Source organism: Oryza sativa, chromosome 6 (genome assembly GCF_034140825.1).
Source record: "Oryza sativa Japonica Group chromosome 6, ASM3414082v1".
Classification (NCBI taxonomy): Eukaryota; Viridiplantae; Streptophyta; class Magnoliopsida; order Poales; family Poaceae; genus Oryza; species Oryza sativa.
In genome coordinates, this window is record NC_089040.1 from 389,237 (window position 1) to 404,424 (window position 15,188).

General features: G+C 39.0%; 2 protein-coding genes across 3 annotated transcripts; one reads left to right on the forward strand and one right to left on the reverse strand.

Moving 5' to 3' along the window:
• The first annotated feature begins 513 nt into the window (after nt 1–513).
• On the forward strand, nt 514–11,361 carry LOC4339847 (glycine--tRNA ligase, chloroplastic/mitochondrial 2). Of its 2 annotated transcripts, XM_015787542.3 has the most exons (34): nt 514–931; nt 1,001–1,082; nt 1,172–1,235; nt 1,378–1,433; nt 1,643–1,720; nt 1,875–1,949; nt 2,178–2,248; nt 2,452–2,568; nt 2,657–2,758; nt 2,938–3,058; nt 3,193–3,279; nt 3,450–3,536; nt 3,979–4,080; nt 4,371–4,434; nt 5,323–5,378; nt 5,927–5,998; nt 6,282–6,364; nt 6,695–6,743; nt 7,077–7,139; nt 7,375–7,464; nt 7,565–7,651; nt 7,814–7,888; nt 7,964–8,022; nt 8,253–8,346; nt 8,423–8,641; nt 8,740–8,834; nt 9,246–9,336; nt 9,405–9,509; nt 9,589–9,627; nt 10,005–10,094; nt 10,280–10,381; nt 10,579–10,660; nt 10,817–10,902; nt 11,006–11,361. In XM_015787542.3, the coding sequence occupies exons 1-34, from the start codon at nt 567–569 to the stop codon at nt 11,102–11,104; spliced, it is 3,207 nt and encodes a 1,068-aa protein (XP_015643028.1). In that variant the 5' UTR covers nt 514–566; the 3' UTR covers nt 11,105–11,361. The 2 variants fall into 2 exon arrangements, with proteins under 2 accessions (XP_015643028.1, XP_015643030.1); XM_015787544.3 differs by lacking the exon at nt 6,695–6,743 and having other exon boundaries at nt 6,296–6,364.
• A 129-nt stretch (nt 11,362–11,490) lies between these two features.
• Nucleotides 11,491–14,542, reverse strand: LOC4339848 (glutaminyl-peptide cyclotransferase). Its single transcript, XM_015787546.3, has 11 exons — nt 14,164–14,542; nt 13,997–14,053; nt 13,635–13,670; nt 13,486–13,550; nt 13,315–13,378; nt 12,811–12,928; nt 12,571–12,668; nt 12,363–12,433; nt 12,242–12,269; nt 12,021–12,075; nt 11,491–11,919 (listed from the first exon to the last, which is right to left on the reverse strand). The coding sequence occupies exons 1-11, from the start codon at nt 14,488–14,490 to the stop codon at nt 11,810–11,812; spliced, it is 1,029 nt and encodes a 342-aa protein (XP_015643032.1). The 5' UTR covers nt 14,491–14,542; the 3' UTR covers nt 11,491–11,809.
• Between the last annotated feature and the right edge of the window lie 646 nt (nt 14,543–15,188).

Genomic DNA, 15,188 nt, shown 5'->3' on the forward strand with positions numbered 1-15,188 from the left:
CGTTCTCTCAAAACACCTTTTTTTTTCTACCACGATGTTTAGACTAACCCATTTCACATTGATCTACATATATATGTTTCGTGGACTATGTGCCTATAAATTCATATGGATGTTAGTGAATCTAAATGAACAATGGAGATGTCTAGCAACGTGAAACGGATAGAGTATTTTGTTAAGTTTATTTTTTAAAGTAGTAGTACTTAATTTATCCCTATACAATCGAGTAGATAAATCCGTGTTTTCAAATGGGAAGACAAAAAAAATGTTTTCGGCACCATTTTCAAGGCATGTATTCCATGTTTTTTTAGAAAGGGGAAAACTCAAATTATTAGGGCAATATAAAAACTTAAAATACATAAAAGATACTAGCGTTTTTCATTCTCTATTGAAACCTTGGGGCAAAATAGAATTTTGTTATTAAAACCTTGGAGCAAAATACTAAGATAGTCCAATAAGAAAAGCTTTAAAATAAATAAATGAATGAATATAATCATCATCATCATCTTCCCGCTTATCCTGTCGTGGATTGGAGTCCGTCCAGGTCCAGGTCCAGTGTAGTCGTAGCCATGGCGGGTTTGGCTCCCCCTCCCCTCCTCCTCCTCCCCCTCTCCTCCTCACTCTCTCCTGCCGCCGCCTCCCACCACCCAACCTCCCCCCCTTCTCGCACACGCCGACGACGCCGCCTGCTATCCGCCGTGGCGTCTGCCGACGGTGATGCTCCCTCCCCAGTCTCTGTCTCCGCCTCCGCCGCCACCAAGGGGCCTTCCTCCTCCTCCGTGCTCACCTTCCAGCAGGCCATCCAGCGCCTCCAGGACTACTGGGCCTCAGTGGGGTGTGCCGTCATGCAGTGCAGCAATACAGAGGTTGGAGCAGGGACCATGAATCCCTTGACATTCCTCAGGGTTTTAGGCCCCGAGCCATGGAACGTTGCGTAAGTAGAAGACTTCCCTTCCTTGTATTCTGGACTACTCCTCCATTTCTCACTGTATTATTCTTCTAGTTATGTGGAGCCAAGTATAAGACCCGACGACAGCCGCTATGGGGACAATCCTAATAGGCTTCAGCGTCATACTCAATTTCAGGTAAATGTTTCTACCATACCATATCCATCCTATATATTTAGCTCATTGCTGCTGCCTTCCTCCGTTATTTAATCTTTCTTTTCCGATAGGTAATTTTGAAGCCTGACCCTGGAAATTCACAAGACCTCTTTCTGCACAGCCTTTCAGCACTAGGTATTTCACTACTGCTTTCTCTTTTTTTTCATCATAAAATGCACGCCGATATTCTTCTGTTTCTACCTTCTCATTTATTTATTTCCTTTCCTAATACATTGTTGTGAATACAAAATGTTGTATATAAATGTTTGCATCACAGGTATCAATGTCCGTGAACATGACATCCGTTTTGTTGAAGACAACTGGGAGAGTCCAGTGAAGTTCCTCCTCTTTTACTCTTTCCTTCTTAAAATATCAACCAATGCAATCATTGAACCAAAGTGTATCTGGTTACAAAAAGCCGGATCGTTATTTCAATATAATGATCTTTCCTTTAAAAAAGTCTATCTGGTTAAGTCATCATAATTGCAACTGAATATCTCTAATTCATTACCTTGTTCATGTTTCTTCCCATTGATGGACAGGTTCTTGGTGCGTGGGGATTAGGCTGGGAGGTTTGGATGGATGGCATGGAAATAACACAGTTCACATATTTTCAGCAGGTACAGGCGTTAGCTAAAACAATTCACATATTTTTAGTGCATTATGTTGACTGCTTTGGCATCACAGTATTTTTTTGACACTTGATGTGTGTATTATCCCCTTCTAATCCTTGGAAAATTTTAAGACAGTTTTTCTTAATGCTAATTACTGTAGTCAGGAAGCCTTCCATTGCTGCCTGTTTCTGTTGAGATAACATATGGACTTGAACGCATCCTCATGTCTCTTCAGGTGAGCCTAGTAGTGTTGTTATCTACCTTAGTAGTTTTTTATGAGTTAGAAGATGAGCAAACGATTAACAAACTACCTATTGATTTTGTTGATTGTGTATATTGCACCCTTTATGTTCAGAGTCTCGTATAAATCTTAGTGGACTTTCTTTTGCGAATATTTTCTACCCTACTGGATCATATACCCTTTGAAAGAGCTGACCTTACTTTGATTTAGATGTTTTGACAGGGTGTAGATCATTTCAAGAATATACAATACACTAAAGGAATTACATATGGAGAACTATTCCTTGAGAATGAGTATGTATCTTCTTGAAAGTTCTAGGAGCTTTGTGTACCTTTTCTTCTTCTTTAGCATCTTGCCTGCAATGTGCCATTTCTTTCCCATCCTCTTTTTACTACATTAAGTAGAACAATTTCGTGATATATTTCTGTTGTCTTTTATTGATTATAAATAATTATATGCTTAGGCTCAATACTATATATCTGGTTTGTTGATTCAGGAAAGAGATGAGTGCATATTATTTGGAGCATGCAAATGTTGATAACATTCAAAAGCATTTTGATGATTTTGAAGAAGAGGCTCGCTCTTTATTATCACTTTGGCTTCCTATTCCTGCGTATGTTTGATTGATGCACTCATTTCTTGGCTTTCATGTTTTATTTGTTAAGAATTGACAAGCTGACCTTCGATTGGCAATGGATTAGGTACGATCATGTTCTGAAGGCCTCTCATGCTTTTAATATTTTAGATTCTAGAGGCTTTGTTGGTGTAACCGAGCGTGCAAGATATTTTGGTCGCATGCGGAGGTGTGGACCTACATACCTTGATTTTTTTCCCTATGCCTTTTCTCATCATGGAATCCTGGTTTTGTTGACTTGATTTATTTATTTACCAGTTATTAGCTTTACTTTTTTCAGTTGTTCTTGTTTCTAGCTTCTACGTAAAGTTAAGATGTAATTCTCATACTGTCGATGCTCTTGAGCAGTCTTGCTCGCCAGTGTGCTCAGCTTTGGGTGAAAACAAGAGAGAACCTCGGTTATCCTTTGGGCACTTATCAAGAGTCTAATCTTATCTATCCTCATGTCTCTGAAAAGCCTAGTAGAAAGGTATTTCATTTACATGACCATGTACTATTACTTGTGTTATTTTAATATTTGAACCCAATGGGTGTGGATGGCTTATGTCATAACTTCTGCAAAAGCACACCCATTTTTACTTATCTTTGGTGCTTTTTGTTTAGGGAGTTGTCGGACAGCCACGAGCATTTGTTCTTGAAATAGGAACAGAAGAGTTGCCACCTCATGATGTGATAGAAGCAACCAAACAGGTAAACCAAACTTCCTCCTTCACCCTTATAAGATGAGAAGAATTTTGAACCTAACATTGGCAAAATGATGTCACCTTTTGGTCATATTTGTTTTTTTATGGAATTTATACTTCAATTCTAGGTGGAATGACTTTTGCTTTTTTCACCTTTGAATCTTTGACATCCTCCAGCTGGAGAAATCTTTAATTCAAATATTGGAGAAACGAAGACTGAGCCATGGGAAAGTACGCTCTTATGGGACACCAAGGAGATTAGCGGTATCAGTTTAACCTTTGTTGTCTCACATGAGTTTTTTTTTTCCTAGCGAAGTCTCACATTTGTTTCTATACTATCGCAAGCTTCCTCATATATTCTTGCCAGTTATGCATCTCTTGTGTCTAGGTGTGTGTTTGGAAAAGCTGGCCAGTCCTAACATTCCGGAGGCCTGGTGCAGAACAACAAACTGTAATAATAGTCTACCAAGTGCAAAACACATGATGGAGAGATATCTAATATTAATCAGTAGGTTCCCTATAGGTTTGTTAGTAGGAATGGTAGATAAAACTGTCTGAAAATACAAAAAAGAAATCACATAATGATGCACCATATTTAATTGAAGATATATCTTGGTAATGCGTCTTTTATGCTTGGTAACTGACAATTCTTTTAACATGCTTTACTCTGGTCTGAATCTATAAGAAGACCTTCTTTGATTTGTAGGTTGTTGTTGAAAATCTTAATATGAAGCAAATGGAGGAAGAGATTGAACTACGTGGTCCACCTGTTGCAAAGGCATTTGACCAAGAAGGAAGACCCACTAAGGTTAGCTATCCAAAAAGGAGCTGGACTTTCCTCTGCTCTTCTGCTATTGCTTATTTTTAGGGCTTTCCATATCACTTATGAAGAAAATGGTAAGGTACTTCAAGTATGCAGAAAGTCATGCTGAAAGTAACATCTATTCCATTAAATTACAAAAACTGCACACTGTTTATTATTTTTCTCCGTTCTTATTAATGCTGTTGAAGGGCTTTTGTTTCTTTGATTTTCTTCCTTCTATTCTCATGACAGGCTCTTGATATTTTTTTGTGGAATAATTTTCTACTCTTATTCAGGCTGCTGAAGGATTTTGTCGAAAGAATAATGTCCTGATAGATAGTCTATATAGAAGAACTGATGGTACGCGACATGGTTCCCTAGAATTTGTATTGCCCACTTCCATCTCAATGTGTTTTGTCATCACTGCTACAGTGCGTGTTGGTTACTCAATGGTGATCTGATACCATCTCCATTTCTTGTTACAATTTGTTGTTCGAATCATTATGTGGAGTCCCATGTAGAAACGAATCCACCCTTATAATTAATGATATGAAGGTCTCCCATTGTTCTACAGTCCCATGTAGATTGGCCTTCCTTGGGTCAATCTCCTTTGCTTGCTGCACCAGTCGTGTGCAGCTTGTTCCTGTCACATGTGCATATGCTGCACTGGCCTCTCTTGCATATCTTATTCTGGTATTTGATTTAATTAGCTAGATATGGAAGATATACTCATATGCATGGGTGATGGCCTATATATGTAGGCGGTATGTTCAATCGATACTGGCATGATTAAAAACATGTGTTAAGAAACGACCTATGGTGGGCGGGCCCTCGTGTACGGGTTAGGGGCCTCAAAGCACGGGTTAAGGCCCGAACGATGGGGGGCAGGTCTGCGTGTCAAGGGGCCAGGGTTTGTGGCATTTCTTGACCGGCTTTTGCTGAGGTTTCTTCTTAGCGCAATGCCGTGGGGGTGGTCTTTCCCCCGTCAGTCGAGTTCTTTCTTTTTTTTAATTATTTATGCTGTCAATAAGATTCAATTCTCAATTGCTTATGCTGCATAAACCAACTGACAGCTAAATACTGGGTTTTATTTTGGTTATATTAATCCGAACCACCGCTACAGAACATAGGCCAAATGAAATCATGTTAGTTGTTAGCCTGTTACAGCCAATTTATCATTTACTAGATGTCTAACATATGTTCTTATTGTTTCATAAAGAGGTCTAAATTGTGAATACACATTTTCAGGTAAAACAGAATATATCTACGCTCGGGTCAAAGAGTCTGCACGTTTTGCTGATGAGGTTTTTTTTCCTTTCCTTTATGTACTCTTGAAAGCCATTGCATCAGACAATTGCTGGAAGCAGGACCTTTGCTATTGCTTGATGACTTCATGAACTGCATTTTCAAAATACAAAAGGTGTCCCTTTTAAGTTACTGGGGTTCAGGGAATAGACTTTTTGCTCGACAAATCAACCCAGTCGCATTATGTTTAGTACTAGCTCTTTGAGCCAGATGGACAGTCATCAAGATTAAGCATACTTACTCCATAACATACTATTCAATTCAAGCTCCACAACTCATAATAGGCATGCTTCTAATGCTTGAAAGGACGATATCTTCTAATTGGATACTGATAGGTGATGATTAGGCACCATTTAGATAGATCTTGCACTCAACACCCCAAGACATCCAGTACCTAGCAAGTATCAACTAAATGCATTCTGCATAACTGCATAGTTATATATTCGTAGTTTCTTTACTGCTAAAATTGTGCAAGTTTCTTATGTTATTTAGGCCTCACTTTCATTTTTTCTAGACTTGTTCAATAGTTGTAGCATGTGAATTGCAGGTACTAACTGAAGATCTACCGACTATTATATCTGGTATTTCATTTCCCAAGTCTATGCGCTGGAACTCCAATGTAAGTGTTATTTAACTCATCTTCTTTACAGATGGTAATTCAAATGTTTACTTTGCAGCTGCTTGAACTCCATGTTATCATTATTGTGCTTTGAGGGATCATAGCCATCTATAAATGCTCTAATGCCATAGCAGACAGTTAAACCGGTTGATTACTTGATTATGTGTTAGTGTCTCTATTTCTGCAAATAGAAGCAAAATCCGATCATCTGTTTGCTGTTTTTAGCATCATTTTATCACTGGAGATGTCTGTTTTATTCCAACTGAGGGTGAATCACTTGCAGATTGTGTTTAGCAGGCCAATACGCTGGATCTTTGCCCTTCATGGGGATCTCATTGTGCCATTTTGCTTTGCTGGCATATCAAGGTAATATTTTACTACATAATAGGTAATGCACTTCAGTTTCTGTTTACATAATGATACGCAAAACTTCCCGGAGGAAGAAAAATTCTAGATTGCACTCGAGCCAATTTCTGGGCTTCTCTTTTAAGATCTTGGGAAACTAGAATAATTGACTTATCACAACTACAGTGATACTATCCATTGCCATAATGTGTACAATATTCTGTAGAAATGAAAACATTACTTGCTATAACAATTTTTTTTAGCTTAACATGTCCACTTATTTATAGTCATTTCCTTGAGAAATATTGTTTCTCACAGTTATAATTATTAACATGAGTTGCAATGGCACAGTGGGAATCAGTCGTGTGGCCTTCGTAACTCCTCCTTGGCTAACTTTAAGGTACCAAATGTGTTGTGGTAGCTAGCTGGTTCTGCGCAACCACAACAAAATGGACTTTCTTGCATTATTGTTTTCATTATCTTCATGTTCTTCGGGCCAGATTGATATCCACTATATAAAAAAATCTTCAATTTCTTCATTCTGATTTTCTTATCTAAGAGTATTGCTGCATAAATTGAAAAATTGAAAGTATTTTGCATCAAGCAGTTCGGAAAGGCCTTTGATCCAGATTAACTCAAACATCCAGTAGGAAGATGCTAGGACATATTTGTTTCTATCTATTCTTATATCCTTGTCTATCTAGGGAATAGTCTGAACATTCTCCAAATTCAGGTGGAAGCTGCAGAATTATATTTACACACCCTGGAGAAAGCTGGGATCCTGATTGATATGCAGGTGAGATGGGCACACATAATCTTTTCATGTGCTATGTCATGTTTTGACTTTTCATAGGCTTCGTAGCTGTAAGCTCCAATTTCATGTACTATTTATTCCACACAAGAATATTGGTGCCAACTCTTATAGCCTGCATGAAACAGGGAAAATGCTGCATGAGTCCATTAATGGTTTTTAGTTGCTCAGTATTCCAGGTCCTACTGTACCTTATGATGTATATGATACCCCACTGCAGGAGCGCAAACAACGAATCTTGCATGACTCTAGTATATTGGCTGAGGGTGTTGGCGGTGATATCATTGCACCTGATAGCTTGGTGCAGGAGGTTGATGCTCTTCTGCTCCTCAGTTAACTTTTCTTGTACATACGTTTTTCTTGATGAAATTCAACTTATTTCAAGATATATTTTAAACCATACGATGCAGGTTATCAATCTTGTGGAGGCGCCGATGCCCATTATTGGTCGATACGATGTTTCCTTCTTAGCACTTCCAAAGGATGTATTAATAACGGTATATGCACAGCTTTTGATTGGTGATGTGTAGAAGCCATACTAAATTCTGTTAATTTTTTTGATTCAGACACCAAAATGACAAGTCCATTAACATAGTTCATTTGTTGGAAGTTAAATTTATTAACTGAGAGAACATCTCATATTATGTATGTTTATGCAGGTTATGCAGAAACACCAGAAATATTTCCCTGTAACCTCCAAGACCATGGGCAATCTGCTACCATGTTTCATAACTGTGAGATGATTTTTCCCGTTGTGTATTTGTCTTCTTCGTCTTCTTGTTCCTTTTTAATTTAGTGTTTGCTGTTAGGTTGCCAATGGTGCCATTAAGGAAGAAGTAGTCCGCAAAGGGAATGAAGCTGTACTCAGGTTATGAATGTTTTAGCAATGCTACTGTGTAAAATTTATAGCTGGAGCTTTGACTGGAAGACATAATTCTAGATAATGGATAGAAGTAGCCATAGTTTGATTACCAGCATTATGTTTGCATCGTCTTTTCTTCCCTCTGCCTTTTTTTTTATTCCGCAAGAGAGCTGTAGTCAACTGTAGATTTTTTTTTTGCGAGGAACCGTAGATTCTGAATTGGTATATAAATACAGGGCACGGTATGAGGATGCTAAATTCTTTTATAAGATGGATACGCAGAAGAAACTTTCTGAATTCCGAGATCAGCTCAGCAGCATTCTCTTTCATGTAAGTACGGTGTACCAAAATTCTCTTAGTTTCTTGTATATGTTTACGTACATAACATCTGCATCATGTTGAACAGGAAAGACTTGGTACCATGCTTGACAAAATGAAACGTGTTGAGAACACTGTTGCAGAAGTGGCCCTCCTTCTCGGAATTAATGAGAAAATGATCCCAGCAATCAAAGATGCAGCTGCATTGGCTATGTCAGATCTTGCCACTAATATTGTTACTGAATTTACTTCACTTGCTGGAATTATGGCACGGCATTATGCTTTGAGAGATGGCCTTTCAGAACAGGTTTCTGACTTTGTTTTGTGGTGAAAATTTTGTTGTTAAACTTCAGTGTGAAAGTTGTGGCCATTTGTGCACATTTGGTTGAGTAGTTTTCATGTCAGATTGCAGAAGCCCTATTTGAGATAACACTTCCAAGGTTCTCTGGTGATGTGTTCCCAAAAACAGATCCTGGCATAGTCCTTGCAGTCACTGACAGGTATTTCTTGCATACGTAGCTTTCATGTTCAATTTATAATAGTCTGCACCTTAAAATACAGGCTGGGAATTCAAAGAGCCATATTTTTAGGATTCTGTGCCACTGTATTATTTCTGTACAGTTGGTATAGAGGAGAGCTGCTCCGATTTCTGTTCTCTTGGACTGGGGATTACAGTGGGTGGGCAGAACAGTAGGGACTATGCAGCTATTTAGTTAGTTCACATAGTTGAAAGTACAACTTCTTACCAGCTTTATTTACCAGCAATGCCAGGATAAAACAAACAAAATGGTATTGCAATGCAAACACATTGTGGAAACTGAGAGCTTCCCAGATTTATGATTGCTTTTGTTTTTTCCATGTGAACCACACAAATTGTAGATGCTTTAATATTTTTCTTATTTGTAATTCAGATTGGATAGTCTAGTGGGTCTGTTTGGAGCTGGATGCCAACCAAGTTCTACAAATGATCCATTTGGGCTAAGGAGAATTTCCTATGGATTGGTAAGTGAAGTTGAGAATCTACAAACACCATCATATTATGAAATATTCTTATAATATTTTTCATCTAGGTTCAAATATTGGTTGAGAACAAGAAGAACTTTGACCTCACGAAGGCCTTGACCTTAGTGGCAGAGGAGCAGCCAATAACAATAGATAGTGGTGTTATAGATGAGGTGAGCACAAATATCAAATAATCCTGATGTTAATCTTTGTTGATTATATGGTTTGTGTCAACTCTAATTAATTTCTCAGGTAGTACAATTTGTCACGCGGAGATTGGAGCAACTTTTGGTACGTATTTCCTTGAACAGTAATAATAGTCTGAGTTACATATAATGCTTTTATTCCCCAAGACTCCATCCTTTTGGAATCTACCAAGGATTAGAGTAGAAGCTTACCTACACTGGAAGAGCAAGTATCTTTTCCCGTACAGACTGGTTTTAGTGACGTTTTCTCCCTCGTACACAAGAAATTCCGAAGATAAATATGCATACTATCATTGCTTCATGTTTATCCATGTAGCTTATTCAGCATAGTACCGAGCATGGATTTTGTTGCCATCTCTGCTTCTGTTTTCACTTCTGATCCTTTTTTTTTATCAAATACAAGTCAACAATTGTCAGTGAAATCCATTTCCTGTAACTGATGGTTTTTCGTCAATTTATCAGGTGGATGAAGGAATTAATTGCGAGATAGTCCGTTCAGTGCTTATAGAGCGTGCAAACTGCCCTTATCTAGCATCACAAACAGCAATTGAAGTAAGATTCTTCAATTCTTCTGAATCCTCTGTATGTTGGATATGGTTTTCAAATATTACGTATTTATAATCAGGAACGATATACTATGGTTGTACAGTGTTAAATTATATCTGCTTGGTACTTTGCTGAATGAATGGAAGTATGATTTGTTTTTTTTTAATGGTCTTGATGTGTGGACCTTGCAGATGGAAGCATTTTCAAGAACTGAAGATTTCCCAAAAATTGTCGAAGCGTACTCAAGGCCCGCGAGAATAATACGTGGAAAAGAAATTGGGTCTGCTTTAGAGGTAACGGCTGCTTTGTACAAAGAATAAACAAGTACCATGATGATATATCTTTCAGATTCTGATTACAGCTTTGAATTATGAACTAAGCTTTTGGACAGTAGTATGTACCGCTAACCAGTAACCAAGCCTATTGCAAGCAGAGTTTGATTGTTCCTTGCCGCAATGTTAATCTTTCCTCGCTGTGAATTTATATGCAGGTTGATGCAAGTGTATTTGAGAAAGACGAAGAAAGAGCTTTGTGGAGTGCCTACTTGGAGGTTGCGGATAAGATTCATCCTGGTACACAATCTTATCCAAAGTGAAAAATAATCCGAGATCCACTGTTTCTTCTGTTGATCCTTTTTTCTCTCGTGTGAAATATATGTGCTTTGCATCGTCTATTCTTTCGGGCGTGCTGTATATTCTGTTTACTTGTATCCACATTCCACCCTGTAGGTGTTGACATAAAAGCCTTTGCGGACGCTTCTCTGGAACTGCTGCAACCCCTAGAAGATTTCTTTACAAATGTTTTTGTCATGGCGGTGAGCTTAATTTTCGAGTACTAAGCATCTACTTAGCCATTTATTACTAAATGATTTAGACTTTGGTAATGGTGTATGCTTTGCTATGTGGTTGGTGATACAGGAAGACGAGAGAGTTCGTAACAATCGGCTTGCACTGCTAACGAAGGTTGCGAGTCTGCCAAAGGGAATTGCCGACCTGTCAGTTTTACCAGGGTTTTAGCCATTTTTTGTTGCTCTTCTAGTTTTATCTGTACCATGCTTGTACATTCATACCGACTACAGTTTTGCAGCCAAGAAAAGAGCGTGATCCCTATATATATAATGTATAGGTAGCTAGCATAAATTGTCCTCAACTTTGTTGTCCATTGCTATGTTAAACATATGTTTTTGTTTTCAAACCATTTTGGAAATCAAATGCCATAACTTGTATCAGACTATATACCAACTCAAGCGGTATCTTGCATAAATTCCATTCTATTCCCTTTCCCTTTGTTGTTTCATCCAGATCGTTTCCAGGCTTTTCAGTTCTTCCAATTTCTGAAGTACCCACGACCAAAGAGAATTAAACAATGAGATAATTTGGTTCTGATGAACTGGCGATTAGAGTTGTTCGAAGCACAATCATCCTTATAAATTACTTCTACTACAATGTACATCAGGAGAAGAATTGATTAACAGCTATATGCCGCTCTAGAAAAAAAAGAAAAGAAAAGAAGACGAAGCAAGTAGCTACCATCAGATCAGTAAATACACTCAATTTTGTCGAGATACAACACAAGTCTCCGAAAACTGCCAATCAATTACCTCCACTTAAGAGGTGTATGCAATACATCTGTGCATTGTAACATACTGATATAAAAACAAGATATCCTATATCTTCTCTTCTCTTCTCTTCTCTTCTCACCCTAGAGAGATCCACTACACCTCAACGATAAAAGCTTGCCTTGGGGCATAGCTTCTCTACAGATCCATCTTGTGGCCCATCTACAGGCCGTAGCTTAATTTCATAGATCTTTGGCCACAATTTTCCGGTCACTGCAAGCCATTGAATAGGATTAGCCACTGCCCCATGATCAGAAGAACCTTAGATGGCTTCACTAGGATGAAACCAGCGCATTAGAATGCTAAAAGCTCACCAAATAATCTTTGATTTTCTTCATCCCAAGCTATACCATTTAGAACATCGATTTCCTGGAACATGGAATAGATTCATTAATGTCATAATGCTATGTCTTCCTGCTAAGCTACAATATGATTTTGAACATCATGAAGCTCACTGGACCAAACAATGATCAAGAAGAGTATAAAAAAGTGAAGGGATAAAAAAAAAGGTAAGAGAAAGGCATAGATTGCTCACCGTATTGCCAGAATTCCACAAGTGTTGCCTTCAAAATTGCAAGAACATAAGAATTATTTGTTATTGTCAAATGCAGGCAACTATCCATACAGAGTGATCACTATTTCAGCTGACGACTTACCTCAGCTCATGAAGAAAGATCCAGCCCACCACTAGGCCATCTTCATGGGAGACTCTAGCTATGCAATCTGTCTATATACCATGGATTTGAAATGAATACTGAGAATTCACATTGTATTGGTTGATCATGTATTACTACAAACAAATTTTACGTGTAAGCTATAACAACTAACAAGCAATTGTCAGCAAAGGGGGCACAGCTGTCTAACCTGCCAGACATTTGCCCATACTTCACCGTTTATATATTCCAGTTCATTAAGATAGGGGACTTCATTATCTTGATATTTCACAGTCACTGTCTTCATGACTGCACCAAAAGAATGTCAAATAATCAAAATGGAAGTTTCAAACAACAGTTTTTAGTCCCAGGCAAGTTGCCTGAGTCTAGAAGTGAAATCAAGTCGAACAACATGAGCCAATGGGAATCACAAAATCACTGGAATAATTACCTTGAATTGACTTTGGATCAAGCTGGTATAACCTTGAAGTACCATCACTGCCAAAAAGAACTTTTCCATCAGTAGCCAACCCCCACCCATCACTCATTTTATGGGTAAAACTCTCACGCTGCAAACGAAGCATGAAGTACATTAACATGCCACCAAATACATCATGCGTATAACTAGAAAGCATGGCAACAATTTGGTGGTCTGTATTCAATTACCATGTGCATAACAGAGAGCCTAGAGTCGTATAAGACAGCTAAATCATGACAAGATAATCGAGTTTGGAGTATGTGGCAAAGACAAATGCATTGAGTATCTTAATGGAAACTAAAATGACTGATAGGAAACACAAGGTGACAATAATTGCAAATCCACAATTCACCAGGAAAGTAGAGTAGAAAAGTGATATCCAAAATAAGTGGGAGTTTAGGATCATTATCCAGGAATTAAAACAAATCTAAATCATGCATAGCTGCAATAAGCAAGGAAACAAGAGCAGCAACATACTTTGCTAAAGTTATGTCGATCATAGATAAACCCCTGATTCTTCATCCAAACAACTTGAAACAATCTGCAAAGGAAAAGTTTCCACAAAACGAAGTGAAGGTTAGCAGGACATAATAGAAGCAACAAAGAACACTATTTTGAAGAAAACAACTGTAACTGAGGTATATCTACTTGTCATTGAGAAGCGTGAGACCTTCTCCAAACAATCGTCCATCCATTTCATGCTGAACTAAAACCTGAGAAATCGTAAGTGATAAGCGAGAATTCATCTGATTAAGTGCAATGGTAGTTAAGTAAGAAAAGCAAGACAAGGGACATACTTTTCCAGTTTTAAGATCAACCCTCCGGACCGATGACTGTTGAGAAGCAAAATTAGAGGCATTTAGTGGTTTGGAGAAGTAATTAAAGGAATCAAGCAAGCAAATCAAACTAAGAGTGACATAATGAAACAAATACGGGTGGTGGCAAATAGATATGGGGTAAGCGAGTCAGGGACATAGTAGACTCAATACGGTAGACTTGAGCAATCCGAATTAGTGGCGGTCAGTCTTGTGTAATTGGGGGAATAATCATAAAGTCGGACAGGTGGTTTTGTTAGAGGATATAGGCTGAATATTAAAGAGGCAGCATTGCATTGCATTGGAGTAAACAAAAGGGAAGGCAGAGGAGTCCATTGGAATACCCTGTGATAAAGGCCAGTTGACTCGAAAAAAGTGTCATTTCCTCCATACAAGAGACCCTGCATAAATAGGAAATACAATAGAGATTCATCAGGAATGAAGAGCTATTAGGGGGTGGGTCGTTGAATCAGATCAAGAAGAAGAAGAAGAAGAAGAAGAAGAGCAAGACCTGGGTAAAGGCGTATGGATCGTGGGGATATTCTCGGAGCAGGTCAAAAGAGTAGAAGGTTGTGGATACCGGGCGGCGGAGGAGGGCTGCTGGTGCGGCGTTGGCTAGCCATGGAGCGTAGCCGTAGGGATGGGCAGCAGCGAGGACGACGATGACAAGGAGGAAGAGGAGCGCGGCAGCGGCGATGAGCGGGAGGCGGCGGAGGTAAAGCGGGGGCGGTGGTGCGGCGGCGGCGGAGGGGGCGGAGATGGAGAGGTTGGCGGGAGGCATGGCGGTGGCGGTGGCGGTGGCGCGACGGTGAGGAGGCAGGGCCCTCCGCCGGGGCATCTCTTTCTGCTTATTTTCCTCTTTTCTCTCTTGTGTGTTTTTCACCACTTTCTCTTTCTGTGTTACACTACACTCAGTAATATGAAGACCGATGAAGGGAGGAGGAAAAATACAGCGAGGGAGCCGGACACCCCCCCCCCCCCCCCCCGGAAATTCACAGATTATTTTATCACCTTCCGTGGAACAACCTAAACGGTTGTTTTCTATCCTATGCGGTACTCACCTCTATAAAAATACAAATACACATACAAACAAGTCACCACGAGTGTCTTGTTGTCAATGGTACGTTACCTAGCACTGAAAGAATTATTAGTCATAAATAAGCACCCGTGTCAAATATAAAATTAGGTGGGCTGCCTCCACCATAAGAAACTTAAACAGTTGAGCTACGCTAACTTCGCTTACAATTTGGTCAATCTATTCTCTTGGTACAAGGTATTCCGTCAGTTGACAAGAAGCCCCATCGCTATAATCCAGCTAAAAAGTATGAGACAAAAAAAATCGAAAAATACTCTCTCAAGGAATTATGCAGCGTAGTTATATAACTCTCTCAAAGGGTCTAATTAGTATAGCTACACACATACAAACAAATTATCCATTCAGGATTGTGAAGCATTTGCTGCTCTGACTCTCTCTCTCAAATGAATCACTAATAAGTTAATATAAGATAGACATATCACCATAAACTTGCGGCATCT